General features: G+C 52.5%; 1 protein-coding gene across 1 annotated transcript in view; it reads left to right on the top strand.

The window, feature by feature from the left end:
- TIMM21 (translocase of inner mitochondrial membrane 21) overlaps positions 1–2,992 on the top strand; it is a 9,279-nt gene extending 6,287 nt beyond the window's left edge. The window contains exons 2-6 of the mRNA XM_029922424.1: positions 71–133; positions 228–325; positions 2,131–2,204; positions 2,288–2,393; positions 2,498–2,992. Of these exons, the coding sequence (XP_029778284.1) occupies positions 71–133; positions 228–325; positions 2,131–2,204; positions 2,288–2,393; positions 2,498–2,593 (437 nt within the window). The 3' untranslated portion in view covers positions 2,594–2,992. The remainder of the gene's footprint in view (positions 1–70; positions 134–227; positions 326–2,130; positions 2,205–2,287; positions 2,394–2,497) is intronic.
- Positions 2,993–12,713: the final 9,721 nt, after the last annotated feature.

Raw genomic sequence — 12,713 nt, 5'->3', positions numbered from 1 at the left:
TCCCGCGTCCCCGGCTCCGCGCCGGAGCGCGCAGGGCGCACGCGTGACGGGCGGCGCTCTCTCGTTGCAGTGAAAGAAGCCGGGAGAGATTTCACCTACCTGGTGGTGGTGCTCGTTGGAGTCGGCATCACAGGTCGGACGCAGCAAGTAGAACGCCCCCAAATCCTCATGACTTCTCATTGCTCTTGCTCTTGCTTTGCTTGATCTGCCTTGTCTACAATTTTCAGGTGGCTTGTTTTACACGATTTTCAGAGAACTGTTTTCTTCGTCCAGCCCTAATAAGATCTACGGGAAGGCCTTAGAAAAATGCCGATCACACCCCGAGGTGAGTCCTCCGGATTGAGTTACACACGCTCTTTGGATCCAGAAAACATATTGGTCGGTGGAGGTGGGCAGAGCCCACCTTGGTTCTGAGGCTAGTGGCCTCTATATGATAAAGTCACAGTACTTGGACGGGAATTGTCATTAGCTCTCTGTGCCGTACCTGACATGCTTTAAGACCCCCCCCGCCAAAGGTCTCTAGGGGTGATTTCATCCTAATTATGCAAGAGAGGCACTTTACTAGTTGCCATAGACAGTAAATGCTTAGACCTTACCATAGTATTAAACTTGTGTGATAAGTTTCCAGTCTTTTAAAAAGCATGATTCCTGATCTCCTGATCATGATTATTGACACCTGCTAAAGGCACATTAGGCACCAGGCACTATGCTCAGCACATCGCCTCTTGGATCTCCCAAAACCCCGTGTGTTAGATAGTATTATCCCGTTTGCAGAAAGGGGAGGCCAACTCGGGAGGTGAGGCATTCCCACTGAGATCACTGCGAGGGAAGCGGGCCAGCCAGGGCGGGAGCCCGAGTTTATGGGACGCCAGAGCCTCTGCACTTAAGCTCAGCCTGCTGCAAAGCGTTCCCTGGAGGCGGCACACATATGGAACAGTCGCCTCAGTTCTGTTAGGGGTCCTGTGCAGAAAGAGGGCTTTCTGGGATGCTCTCCAGTCCCAGACAGAAAGCCTGTGAGATGCCAGATTTCCTCCCTGCTGGGTGGGAAGCGTCTGCAGTGAAAACCACTACTCACTGAAATCTGGATCCTCGGCCTGGGAAGGAAGATGGCAGACAGCACCATAACCGTCAGGGTGGTTTCCGCCCAGACCCGGGAGTGATGCCCAAGGCAGACCAGGCGCTGCCCAGTAAGGGCACAGGTGTGGGGCCGCCCTGACCGGTCTCCCTGGGGCCCCGCTCCACTTGCTCCAGCGGTTTCTCCAGTCCTGTCAGAGAGGAGACCTCAGGCCCACGGTCTCTGGCATCTCTTAACTCTGGACTTCTGGTACTTGGTTCTGGGTCTGTGCGAGCGGCGGAGGAGGAGGAGGCGGGGAGACCCAGCGCGGAGTGAGGGGAAGGGCATCAGGCATGAGGAAGATTCCAGCTCTGGTTCTTTCTTGGAAAGGCTCCAAAGTATTTACACTTGAACTTCAGTAAAAACTGCATTGCCGCTTCGTTGTGAGTTTTCCCGTTCAGAATCATTGTTCCGAGCCTCTAGGTCCGGTCTGTTGTAAACAGGTGGTTGTCACAGGGTCCCCTGCTCTGTGAGAGTGGCGCTCCTGCGAAACCTTTGATAGGACAGAACAGCGTAAGGCGAGGAAGCAGCCACCGCTTCATAAAGGCCAGAATCCTCCGGATTCTTCTCAGCGGAGCAGATGTTCACGTAGGTCTTTCTCAAAAGCGGAGTGGTGACGCGAACCTCCGGGTAGCTGCCCAGCCCTGTGCCCGATCGAGTTCGCTGTGTTTCGTGACAAAAATCGCTTGGTCCTTGTAGCCTTCAGTGTTAGACCCCGTTAGGTAAATGTCACTAAACATGTCCAGCCGATTGAACCCTTCATTGTCTGGATTTTCTGAGGGAAGAAGGGACAGTGTGGCTCCAGCCTCCCCTGCTCTGTAACTGCAGGTCACGTCGTGAAGTCCCGTGTCTGTCTCTTTGTGGGAGGGTGTTGCATAATTCCTTTGTTCCCGTTTTCTCATTGTTGGAGTTGTCGTTTTGAAAGGGTCACGGGGTTAATGATTCCTTTTTCTCAAAAAGTCACTTGATTTGTCAAAACCGTTTCCCCGGGAAGTGACCGCGCGCGTGTCCCACAGGTGATCAGTGTCTTCGGCGAGCCCGTGAAGGGCTACGGGGAGACAACCCGCCGCGGGCGAAGGCAGCACGTCAGGTACCACGGGCCGCGCGCGCGGAGGGCTGGGGTGGCTTCTAGACGCAGGGAGCTCAGGCCGCGCCCCTCCGTTTCCCTGGCAGTTTCATCGAGTTCTCCAAGGACGGGCTGAAGCACATGCGCGTCAAGTTCTACATCCAGGGCTCCGAGCCGGGGAAGCAAGGAACGGTGCATCTCGAAGTGAAAGAGGTGTGGGGACCACGGGGGGACCACGCGGGGACGCAGGGCTGGGATGCAGCGGGTCGTGGGCGCCGCGGACGGAAGTAACACCTGGACATATGTTTGTTTTTCAGAACCCAGAAAGTGGCGAATATGAATTTCGATACATATTTGTTGAACTTGAGCCCTTCCCTGGAAGAACTATTGTCATCGAAGACAATCGGTCGTGAGGGGCCGCGGGGCTCAGCACGTGGGGCTTCCCGGTGGACGAGGAGCCGGCGCACTGCAGGCTGGTCTAGACCCCCGCTCTCCTCCCGAGTCTGCTGAGTAAGACAGGAAAGGGCACGTAGCTCGTGAAAGTGAGTGTCACGGTGGTAGTTGCATTTAGACGCACTGAAGTGGAGAGTTTCCGTTGGTGGCAAAATCATGACTAGAACATACCGTGGGTTCTCGCTGAATCCATCATGGACCGTATTTCGGCTCTAGTGAACATCATCTTTGATGATAAGAAATTTTTGTCGTTAAACACTTTACACCATGTTAATAAGAAAAAAGAGTTTAGTATTTTATGCTTTAATGTTGTAGGCCTTTATAAAATCTGTGAAATAAAGTCAAAACAAACAAAAAGATGTCAGAAGAGCTTCCCTCCGTGTACTTCGGAATCTCGAACACGTGGGAAGTTTGAGGACCGTCGTCAGTTGGGCCGACAGGTGCACGTGGCGAGGGCTGTCCCACAGGCGGAGCTCCCTCCACTGTGGAACCATGACCTTTGCAAAGCCCTCATGATGTCATCTGGCCCCGTGCTCTGCCCGAGTCCCCCCCACCCCCCCACCGGCTCCCCACACGGGCCCCTCCCCCAGCCCAGTCCAGCCCATTCAGGCCCCTCCTCCGTGGGCTCACTTCTTCATACCTGTATGTTCAAACATTGATGGGTTCTCTTAAGACTTGTGTGTAGTCTGCTAGGAAACATGCTCGGCTACTCGGAATTCTCCTCACATTGGGCCACGGGCACCTGCCTCTCTTACCAAAGCGGTTACAGAGGCTGCACTTGCTGGTAAGATGGCTCCTTCCCTCGGTGGCACTTCCAAACACCATCTACAGAATTCCATAAAAGTCCACACGAGCCTTGGGGCCACAATGCGTATTTTGTGTCAGTGCCTTGACGGTGCCAGAAAAGCCAAATCCCCCCAGCCGCAGGCCGAATGTTTGCGTCGCCAAAAGCACCTCTTTCCTGCACTGTCCCCCTGGGGCCTCCCAGCTGCACAGGCCGCCCGGGGGCTCCCATGGAAGTGAGGGGCTTCATCCGTCCCGGGACCCAGACACAGGATTTCTCACTCAGGCCTTCAGTCTTTCAGCGCCTCCCGGGTCCACCTGTGTGGGGCAAGGGGGAGGGGCTGCTCCCCACCAGGGGTATGGAGCCAACGTCCTGTGATTGCCACTGGGTTCACGTCCCCCTGCACCCCCAGCACTCAGTACAGATGTGACACAGAGATAGTGCGCTGGAAACCAGGACTTGGTGGCAGATTGAGGGAGAACCGGTAGGAAATGACGCTTTCCTTCCTGCTCGAGGTGATCACTGTGATGCCGGTCAGCACTGGGCTCCTCGGAGAGGGGGAACGTCAGGACAAAACCTCGCAGGAGCCTGAGGCCGGGGCGGCCGAGCTCCCCCCCATGGACACCCAGCGTGGCCAGGTCCTGGCACCACTAGTTCAAGGCTGAACCGAGTAACCCGCTGCCTCAAGATCCTTAACTCGGTCACATCTTTCGCCTTATAAGATGATACTCACTTGGGGTTTGAACACGGACATACCTTCTGGGACCCACCACCCTGGAGGCAACCAAAAGCGCTGGCTGGAGCCATCTGCTCCGTGTGACCTCAGGGCCGGGACGTGAACCTTGGGTGTGTGTGACTTCATGTCGCCTTCCGTGCGGCTTCACCTCCAGCAGCTCGATTTGCTCATCTCTCAAACCAGGACGACAGGACTGCTGCCTGCGGTTTCCCAAGGATTCTGTGAGGCCGTGTGGAAGGTGTTTCAACAACACTGCAGCCACTGGGGTGTCCCCGGTCGCCCCTTCAGTCTGCGGTTGCAGAAGGCATCGGTGCCATCTTTGTACCTCCAATTCTTGGAAACAGTAGGTTCTCGAAAAACGTTTGTTCAACCCAAGCCTCAGAAACACCTATAGCCCTAATGCGTAGGCAGCACCTCACTTAGAGGACAACCAAAAAGCTGTGGGATTTCTGGCACGCCAACGATAAAGGGGATCTGTGGGTGCAGCCCCCTAGGGTCCCAAAGCAATCCTGCAAAAGTGAAACCGTGACAACCGAAATAACATCCACCTAGATGCCGCCAGGAGGTTGATGTGCCTCCAGAAGTGGGGTCAGCGGAAGGAAGACACGCGGCTCTTCAGGGCACTGGGGTGTGTGTGTATATGGCGCACATGCACACGCACGCACAAATACGTATGTGTATATACGTGTATATATGGAAACAATAGTTTATAGAACAACCAACTCGCAAGAGCACTTCATAACATCTCAGAACAAAAATGCAAAGAAAAGCAAGTAACATTCTGATTAAATCATTACTAGAATCACAGTAAGTGGCTGCATGCATATCTATTGATTTGCCCGGAGAGAGTGTCCTTCTTTTAGGAGCGAGTATTTTCACGATAAAATGTTTCTTTGGCTGCAAACGCTGTGGCCACTTACTTGGAAAGTCCCGCGTGTGTGGCTCCGAACAGCGGTCTACCTTCGTCAGGTGCGAGGGACAGTGTGCACTTGTCCTCGGGGGACAGTGTGCACCTGTCCGCTGGCCGTCCAGGGCAGCCTCCTGACCCCACCTGGGGTTTCCCCACGCTCCTCTGATGCCTCCAGCCCTCGGTCATTGACGTGTAGCCGCTCAGGAAATTTCTGTCTTTGCTGAGACACTGTGTCTGCTTTTCCATCAATATCCTGTTTCCGGATTCCCCGCCCAACCTAGAAAACTATCAGTCAGCACTTCTCTGGTTTGTAATCGAAATACCTAGATCTTTGATAAATTACAAAATACATCTCCCTCTCCTCCTTTTTCCATCCCCCTCTTATTCCTGGGATCTGTGATGAGCTTCTATTTAAAAAACATGTAAAAGAAACGCAAATAAATCATACAGTGTTTGACATGTATCAATTTCATTTACTACGTTGAGATCTGAGGGATTAAGAAATAAAAAAGCGAAGCCGAAAAGACCACGTTCGTCAAGTAGAGGACCCAGACTTCCTCCCTCACCCTGGGCATCCCTCCCGGGGATGACTGCACGCTGTTATTTGGCGTGTGTTGTGGCTTCGAGTCGCGGGAGGGGCCGCACGGTAAGGGGAGAGAAGGACCAAATCATTTTTGTCGATTATGATGCTCTCGTCCAAAGAGGGGTCTCAGGGACAAGAACTCACTGTCTGTGTCCCTTACTGTTCCCAACACAGGAGACACGGCCGTGGGCATCGTCACGTATTTAAGCAAAATCGTCGGTCTTGTTTTGGAGAGAAGTAATGGGACCAACAAGTAAATGCTGAGTGAGGCGCAGGGCTCAGAGTTTCCATAGCGGAGACTCTCAAGGAATATATTGATTTCTCCATGAACAAAGCTGGACTCCTGTCATTGGCACAGATGATGAAAATCAACTTTTTCCTGGAAGCTGCCGGCTGCTGTTGTGACGGACCGCCGGTAAATGCTGTTAATTTTCCTCAGCATCAGTGCAGATAAAAATGACAAACTTACTAAGCTACACATCCCAGTCATTGATATAAATTGAGGTTTAGCCTATAGATTACAGAATGGACATCATACATAAAAACGCATGTCATTTCGGTAGTTTCAAATAATACGCAGGCTGTGATAGGCTCATTTTTCATTTCGAAGCATTATAAAAACGTTCATTTTTGTCCTTACAAATGCAATTGTATCCGTATTTGTGTATTAATATTGACTTTATTTCTGATTCGCGTAATGCAGGGATGCCGGTGCGTTGGCTAAGGACCTGGGCGGAAGCGGCTGGTTAATTGTGCCCCTGGAGGCTGAGCGCAGGGTCAGGGAGTGTGGCCAAGAAGCCAGTGCGGGGTGCGGGTCTCCCTGCATCTGTCTCTGACGCGTTCTTGATTTGGTTCCTGTGGCTGCAACCCTGCGGGCATTCCTGCAGGCAGGTGTGCAAAGGGCACCTGCAGACTGAAGCTCAACAAGAGGTTCGGGGTTCCAGTGCGTGGGGAGCCCTGAACAACAGTTAGACAGGAGCCGGAGACCTCAGTACCCAGGTTGACTCCAGCGGAAGCTGGCACTCTGTCTCTCTCAAAATACAAAGAAACTTAAAAAAAAAAAAAAAAAAGATGGAAAATTAGAGACCCAGAGGGAAAGGAGAGATGGAAAACGGGAAAGAATAAAAATACCTGAAGACACAATGAATGTAGTGAAAAGCACCAGCCCACAAATCCAAGAAGCTCAGGGAGAAAGACCAAGCAAACAACGTGTAGGTATGTGGGGCTCGAATAGATGGAAACCGAGTGAAGGGAACCATTTAAAATAGAGCAAAGAAGACACCGTGGGTGCTGTGTGCTGATAGAAGTCACGGCAGTCTTTCCTTCTGGAGAACCGACTGCAGGGGGATTCAGAACATTCCGGCGTGAAGGAACTGGGCAATGATTGCTCACACACATGCCACTATAAAACTGAAGAATTCTTATCATTGATCCTTTCCATATACAAATATTGCCTCCATTTAAACAGAAAGGGGAAGGCGGAGGGGGAGAGGACAAATGAGAGCCGGGAAGCCCCAGGCTGCAGGGATGAGGTGAAAGCCCCCGCGGGAACCTGCAGCGCCACCTTCATGACCTCTGCACACCTTCAGCGTCCTGGCAGCCAGAGGCTCACACCTTACTGCGCATCTTGTCATGACATGGGGGGGGGGGGGGCAGGGCCACCTGCATCAGCCTCTGGGGTGTGGCCTGGGCAGCCCTGATTTTAAGCCCTCCCGGTGATTCAAGACAACAGGTGCCAAGAACATCTGAGCCTGACCTAGGACTCCAATAGCGTCTCTCAAAATTATCTCATCCTCAGAACCGACGGGTCTCAGCACAACAGCGCCCCCAGTGGTCCTCGTCTCCTACAGCTGCTGAACCCAGTGAGGGTTCTCCTGGGCTGACCCTCCCTTGCCTCTTCCTGCCGCTGCGGTGGCTGGAGTCCCGGGCTTCTGGCTGCATCTCTCAGCCTCTGCCTCCCGTGTCACGTGGCCTCCTCTCTGTGTAACTGTCCCCTTGGCTTCAAGCCCACCTCTATCACCTAGGAGGACCCAGCTCAAGAGATTTAATGACATCTGCAAAAGAGTCTTCCCAAATAGTCACAATCAGGAGGCTCAGATAGCAGAATACGGGTATCTTTTTTGAGGGGCCACCATTTAACCTGCTACAGGGCTAAGAATCTGTAACTTTCGATGGATTCCCTAAATAATATGGACGAGTCAGAAACCACTGACCAAGGGAGCGCCCACCATGGGCTCTCACTGCTTTGCAAGCTCACCAATCTCTGAGTTTCCCTGCTGTGTCTCTCTGTTTGCACTGCCTTCTTACTGGGGCCAGGGGCTTGGGCGGGGGCTGCACACACACTCTCGGAGGTGGCGAGGGTCTGAGGCATGTGGCACCTTTCTCTCCAGAATGCAAACGAGCGGGGCCTCCTCTCTCTGCAGCCACACTGCGCAGGGGGACGCTCCCATCTGCTCCCACGATGTCTACGGTGATTCCAGAAAAATCGGACCAGAAGGTAACTCAGCTTCACAAGGACATGTAACCTGCCGCAGAGGTAAATTATTTCGCTCTACCAGGTGCGAAGCCAGAGGCCAGCCGTGAATGCAGCTTCCAATGGGCCCCGGGGCGGCCCAAGGGGAGCAGCATGCTGCGGGCCAGGAGAGCTTTCCAGAACCACTTTTCCTCCAGCCAAGCTTTCCTGTGCTCCAAGCGCTGGAGGAGCCACACGGAGCCAAGTGTCACAAAGTGAGAGTGTGTAATGAACCATGTAACTCACAAGTCACCACCAGAAACCTTGACTTTAATAGAGCTGTGCCTCTTTTCTCCCCTGAAAACCATTAAACCACAGATGGCGTCCCTCCACAATTACGGCGCCCAAAGCTTGGCTAATCCACATTGGGGGCCGTGGTCAGAAGGAGCCACAGGGACCCAACAGCCGATCAGGGCCACGGTCGCCCATCTGCTCAAGGGTAATGTCACAGTGCAATTCTTGAGTTCAAAATCAATTCAGGCCCTGGTGCCCCTTTATGCCTGTTATGGATGTTACTATGAAGTCCTCGTGACGTGAGTGCAAGAGGGAAATCCCACGTGTGTGTTTTCTGCTTCCCTGTGACGTCAGAATCACCCCTGGCTCTTTATGAAAGTTGCTTAATTATGAAGTTGGTCACAGAAACCAACAGTATGTTACAGTTCATACGAGACCAGCCTTCAGACGTGAGCATATTTGCAGAACGGAAAGGAAGACTAAATAATTACCGTACGTAGAGACTTTAGCTTAATTAGATTCTGTCTTTTGGTCAAAATGATTTACATAGTAGAAAGGAAATAAGTCCTTCGCTCTGAAGTTTTTTTTATTATGCCATTCAAAGTCCTTGTTGGGGATTATATTGAGCAGAACTTTGGTGATGAACTAAAGGCTTTTGTATGTCTGTTTTAAAGCCTCATCATAGGGTTCAACAATGTTCCACAAGTTACGGCCTGAAACGGAGGACCAGTTTCTCTCTGCTCTGAAATCTTTCCTCACACGCCACCCTCTGCACATAACGTTTTCTCTAGTCATTATTCTCCTCTCCTGACTCCTGTGCATGGTTGTGGTTGAAGTCGTAGCAAACCTGTTACTCCTGCTGTGTGCTTACACTCGAGAGAAGACAAGAGCTCCATCCAGTAGTACAAGCGGTGGGGGTGACAGAGTCCCGCTCTCACGTCCCCACTCAGGGCGCAGGACGAGGCCAGGAGCACAGGGCCATCAGCTGATAGGAGAAAGAAGTTTTTGCATGCGGCTTTCCTTCTAGGAAGAGCGTAGCAATCAGTTACCAATCGCCCTCCACTCCCGCTCTTCAGGAAAGAAGTCTTCTGAGAAATCTTGACAGTGCTGGAAAAACCAAGATAGTAGGAAAGTATGATTTGTTCATAATTCATGAATTATGGTCAAGTCATTAGGGGTATGGTGTTGGAGCTAGCCAGACCCAGGAATGAAACCATTGTTCTGACACTCACTTGGCGGAGGGCCAGGGGTAATGTCGCTTAATCCTCTGAGTCTCAGTTTACCTCCAGGTGGCACGGAGACCAAGAAGTGTGAGGGGAGAGGCACACACACATTTTCAGCTGAGCACAGGGTCTGGAATATGAGAAACTCATAACACAAACATAATCTGCAGGTACCACTTCTAGCGGCTTGCCTTTGCTCAAAACTAACGATTTGCGTTGACGAGGACGAGACGTTTTAACACCACTGTCACATTTTTCAATACAGTGGAAACACGTGTGAAAAAGAATTCAGTTTTGTTTCCAAGGACAGTTTAATGCATGTAGCCCAAGTGGGCCATGTCAAAATGCAAAAGAATACTGTAGAAATGAGAAAATGGGAGCAATTTCAACACCACAACACTGTGCAACTACTTTTAAAGAAAAAGTGGTCCCTGTACCCCCTTCCTGCTTCATCAAACAGCATTTTTTAAACAGCTACGTTGCGGCGCCTGGGTCGCTCAGTTGGTTAAGCATCTGACTCTTGATTTCAGCTCAGGTCATGATCCAGGGTCATGGGATGGAGCCCTGCATCAGGCTTCATGCTGAGTGTGGAGTCTACTTGGGATTCTCTCTTTCTCCCTTTGCCCCTCTCCCCTCCTCGTGTGCACTCTCCCTCTCTCTCCTCTCTCTCTCTCTCTCTCTCTCTCTCTCTCTCTCTCTCTCAAATAAAACAAAATAAAATCAGATTAAATCAAAATTTAAAAACCTATCTTGTTTGCTTATTATTCGCCCTCTATCGATGACCTTCCCCCTGTTAGCAATAGCCACTTGTCCTGGGTTTTAAATACTTGGAAAGTAAAAAAATTATAATCTTGTCTAACTGAAGCTATGCACAATATAATAATTTACAATAATCTACTATTTAGCTACTCTGGGCTAACTTCATAATTTACCCAACAGAAATAGACTTTAAAAGGAAGACATCTCCCATAATTTCCTTCCTCAATCAGCCTCTAACAGGGCCTGTGGCTTCCCTTCCAATGCCATAAGTTCTCAGATTTGCTACACTTCAGACGGCGCTAAGAATTTTAGCCTGGACAACAAGAGTAGGATGCCTCTGACCCCCTGGAGGGCAGGCATGGCGGTGGCGGCCGGGGTGGGGACAGAGTGAGAATGAGTTCATACCACACATGCTGCACCTATCTGCTGGGCGGGGATCTGGGTCAGGCAGCGGAACCTGCTGGCCCGTTGCACAGCTCAGGCCTGGAGGCGAGACCGCAGGCCATCCATGTGCCATGTGCGCGCTCCAAGTGTCCGATGAGCCACGAGAGCAGAATGAACACAGCCACCTATATGAGGGTGTGACTGCAGGTGGAGGACAACGGTCTGATAGACCCCGTGATCAGGACAGACGCTGGGAAGCAAAGATAAGCCTCAACCCAACCCTGTAGTGAGTTAGAGGGTGTCCTCCACAAGTCCGGTTCACACGGAGCCCTGGACTGTGGCTGGCATTGGGAAGAGGGTCTGCACAGAGGTGATGAAGGTAAGGATTGAGGGGACATCATGCTGGATTCGGGTGGGCCCTGAGTCCAAGGACAGCGGCCATCTCACAGACAGAATGGGGCGCACAGAAGTAGGAAGGCCATGTGAAGACAAAGGCAAAGACTGGAGGGATGGAGCTGCAAGCCAAGGGCACCTGGGCCTCCGGGTCCTGCGGGGGCAAGGAAGGATCATCCCCGGGCCTCTGCGGGGAGCGCGACCTCGCCAACACCTTGGCTTTGGCCGTCCTTGAGAGAATACTCGCGATGTGCTCAGCGCCCCCACTTTGTGGCCCTTTGTTGGCGGCCCCAGGAGGCCAGACAGGGGTGAGCCTGCCCTCTAGGAAGTGAGCGGGAGCAGTGGCAAGAGCTTCAGGTGTCAAGATTGTTTGGAGACCTTCAAGGGAGCACTTGAGAGGAGCAGAGGGAGCAAAAACAGGGAGCCATGGGCAGGAGGTTCAAATCCACTGGTGAACGACCACAGGCCTTACACGTAAGACAACGAAAAGGAGGAACATCAACGGCCAGAACACAGGAAAAGGAGGGTAAGGGAGAGAAGACCTGCCATTCTTGGCGGGCAAACACGGGAGGCGTCTCCCCATGTGGGGGCAAAGGGCAGCAGATGAGGGCCCAGGGCACGGTGACAGCAAACCCGATGCCTGCAATGTGGCCTGGACGGGCATCCAGGCCCCGAGCTCGGAGAGAAGAGCGTCTGTGGGGGTCAGAGCCTGGACGGGCATCCAGGCCCCGAGCACGGAGAGAAGAGCGCCTGTGGAGGTCAGAGCCTGGACGGGCATCCAGGCCCCGAGCACGGAGAGAAGAGCGCCTGTGGGGGTCAGAGCCTGGACGGGCATCCAGGCCCCGAGCTCGGAGGGAAGAGCGCCTGTGGGGGTCAGAGCCTGGACAGGGAGGGAGCAGGCTGCCACATGGACTGGCCCGTCGAGAGAGGTGCTGGGGCTCCTGTGGGTCAGGAGGGGTTGCGGGAGGAGCTGCGGGTGACTGGTCACAAACCTCGGCTGTGATTCACATGGACGGATATAGAAATACACACAGACGTAAGCACGTGTGTGTGCACATACATGTATTCCCTGACTCACACCACAAGTGCCCTGGCCCCCCTAAACTGTTCCTGGAGAAGTGGGTGATTCCAGGACGGGGCCAGGTAAAGCATGCAACAAACCTAAAACATCACATATGTTTGTCGAGAGAGGAGAGAGCTCACACGAGTTGGGAGGGGCAGAGAGAGAGGGAGAGAAACCCAAGTAGGCTCCATGTTGTCTACTCAGAGCCTGACGCGGGGCTCAGTCTCACAAACTGTGAGATCATGACCTGAGCCGAAATCAAGTGTCTTAAACAACTGAGCTCGCCGGGCACCCCAAACCAAAAACACTGATGTCAAAACATGAAAAAGTGCTCACAGACCAACAGGGACAAGTCAAAAGAACACAGAAGCAGCTCGAAGGGTGCCCTGCTGGCCAAATCTGGGGCCATTTGCGCATCAAAGTGAAAAGCAGTGGAGTCCAGTCCCCGGAGGAAACAGGGCGCTCTGAGTCCACACCGATGACAAATAAATAAATGAAG

Source organism: Suricata suricatta, chromosome 14, assembly GCF_006229205.1.
Source record: "Suricata suricatta isolate VVHF042 chromosome 14, meerkat_22Aug2017_6uvM2_HiC, whole genome shotgun sequence".
Lineage (NCBI taxonomy): Eukaryota > Metazoa > Chordata > Mammalia > Carnivora > Herpestidae > Suricata > Suricata suricatta.
Note: the sequence above shows the minus strand (reverse complement) of the source record. Positions and strands in the feature narration are given on the sequence as shown.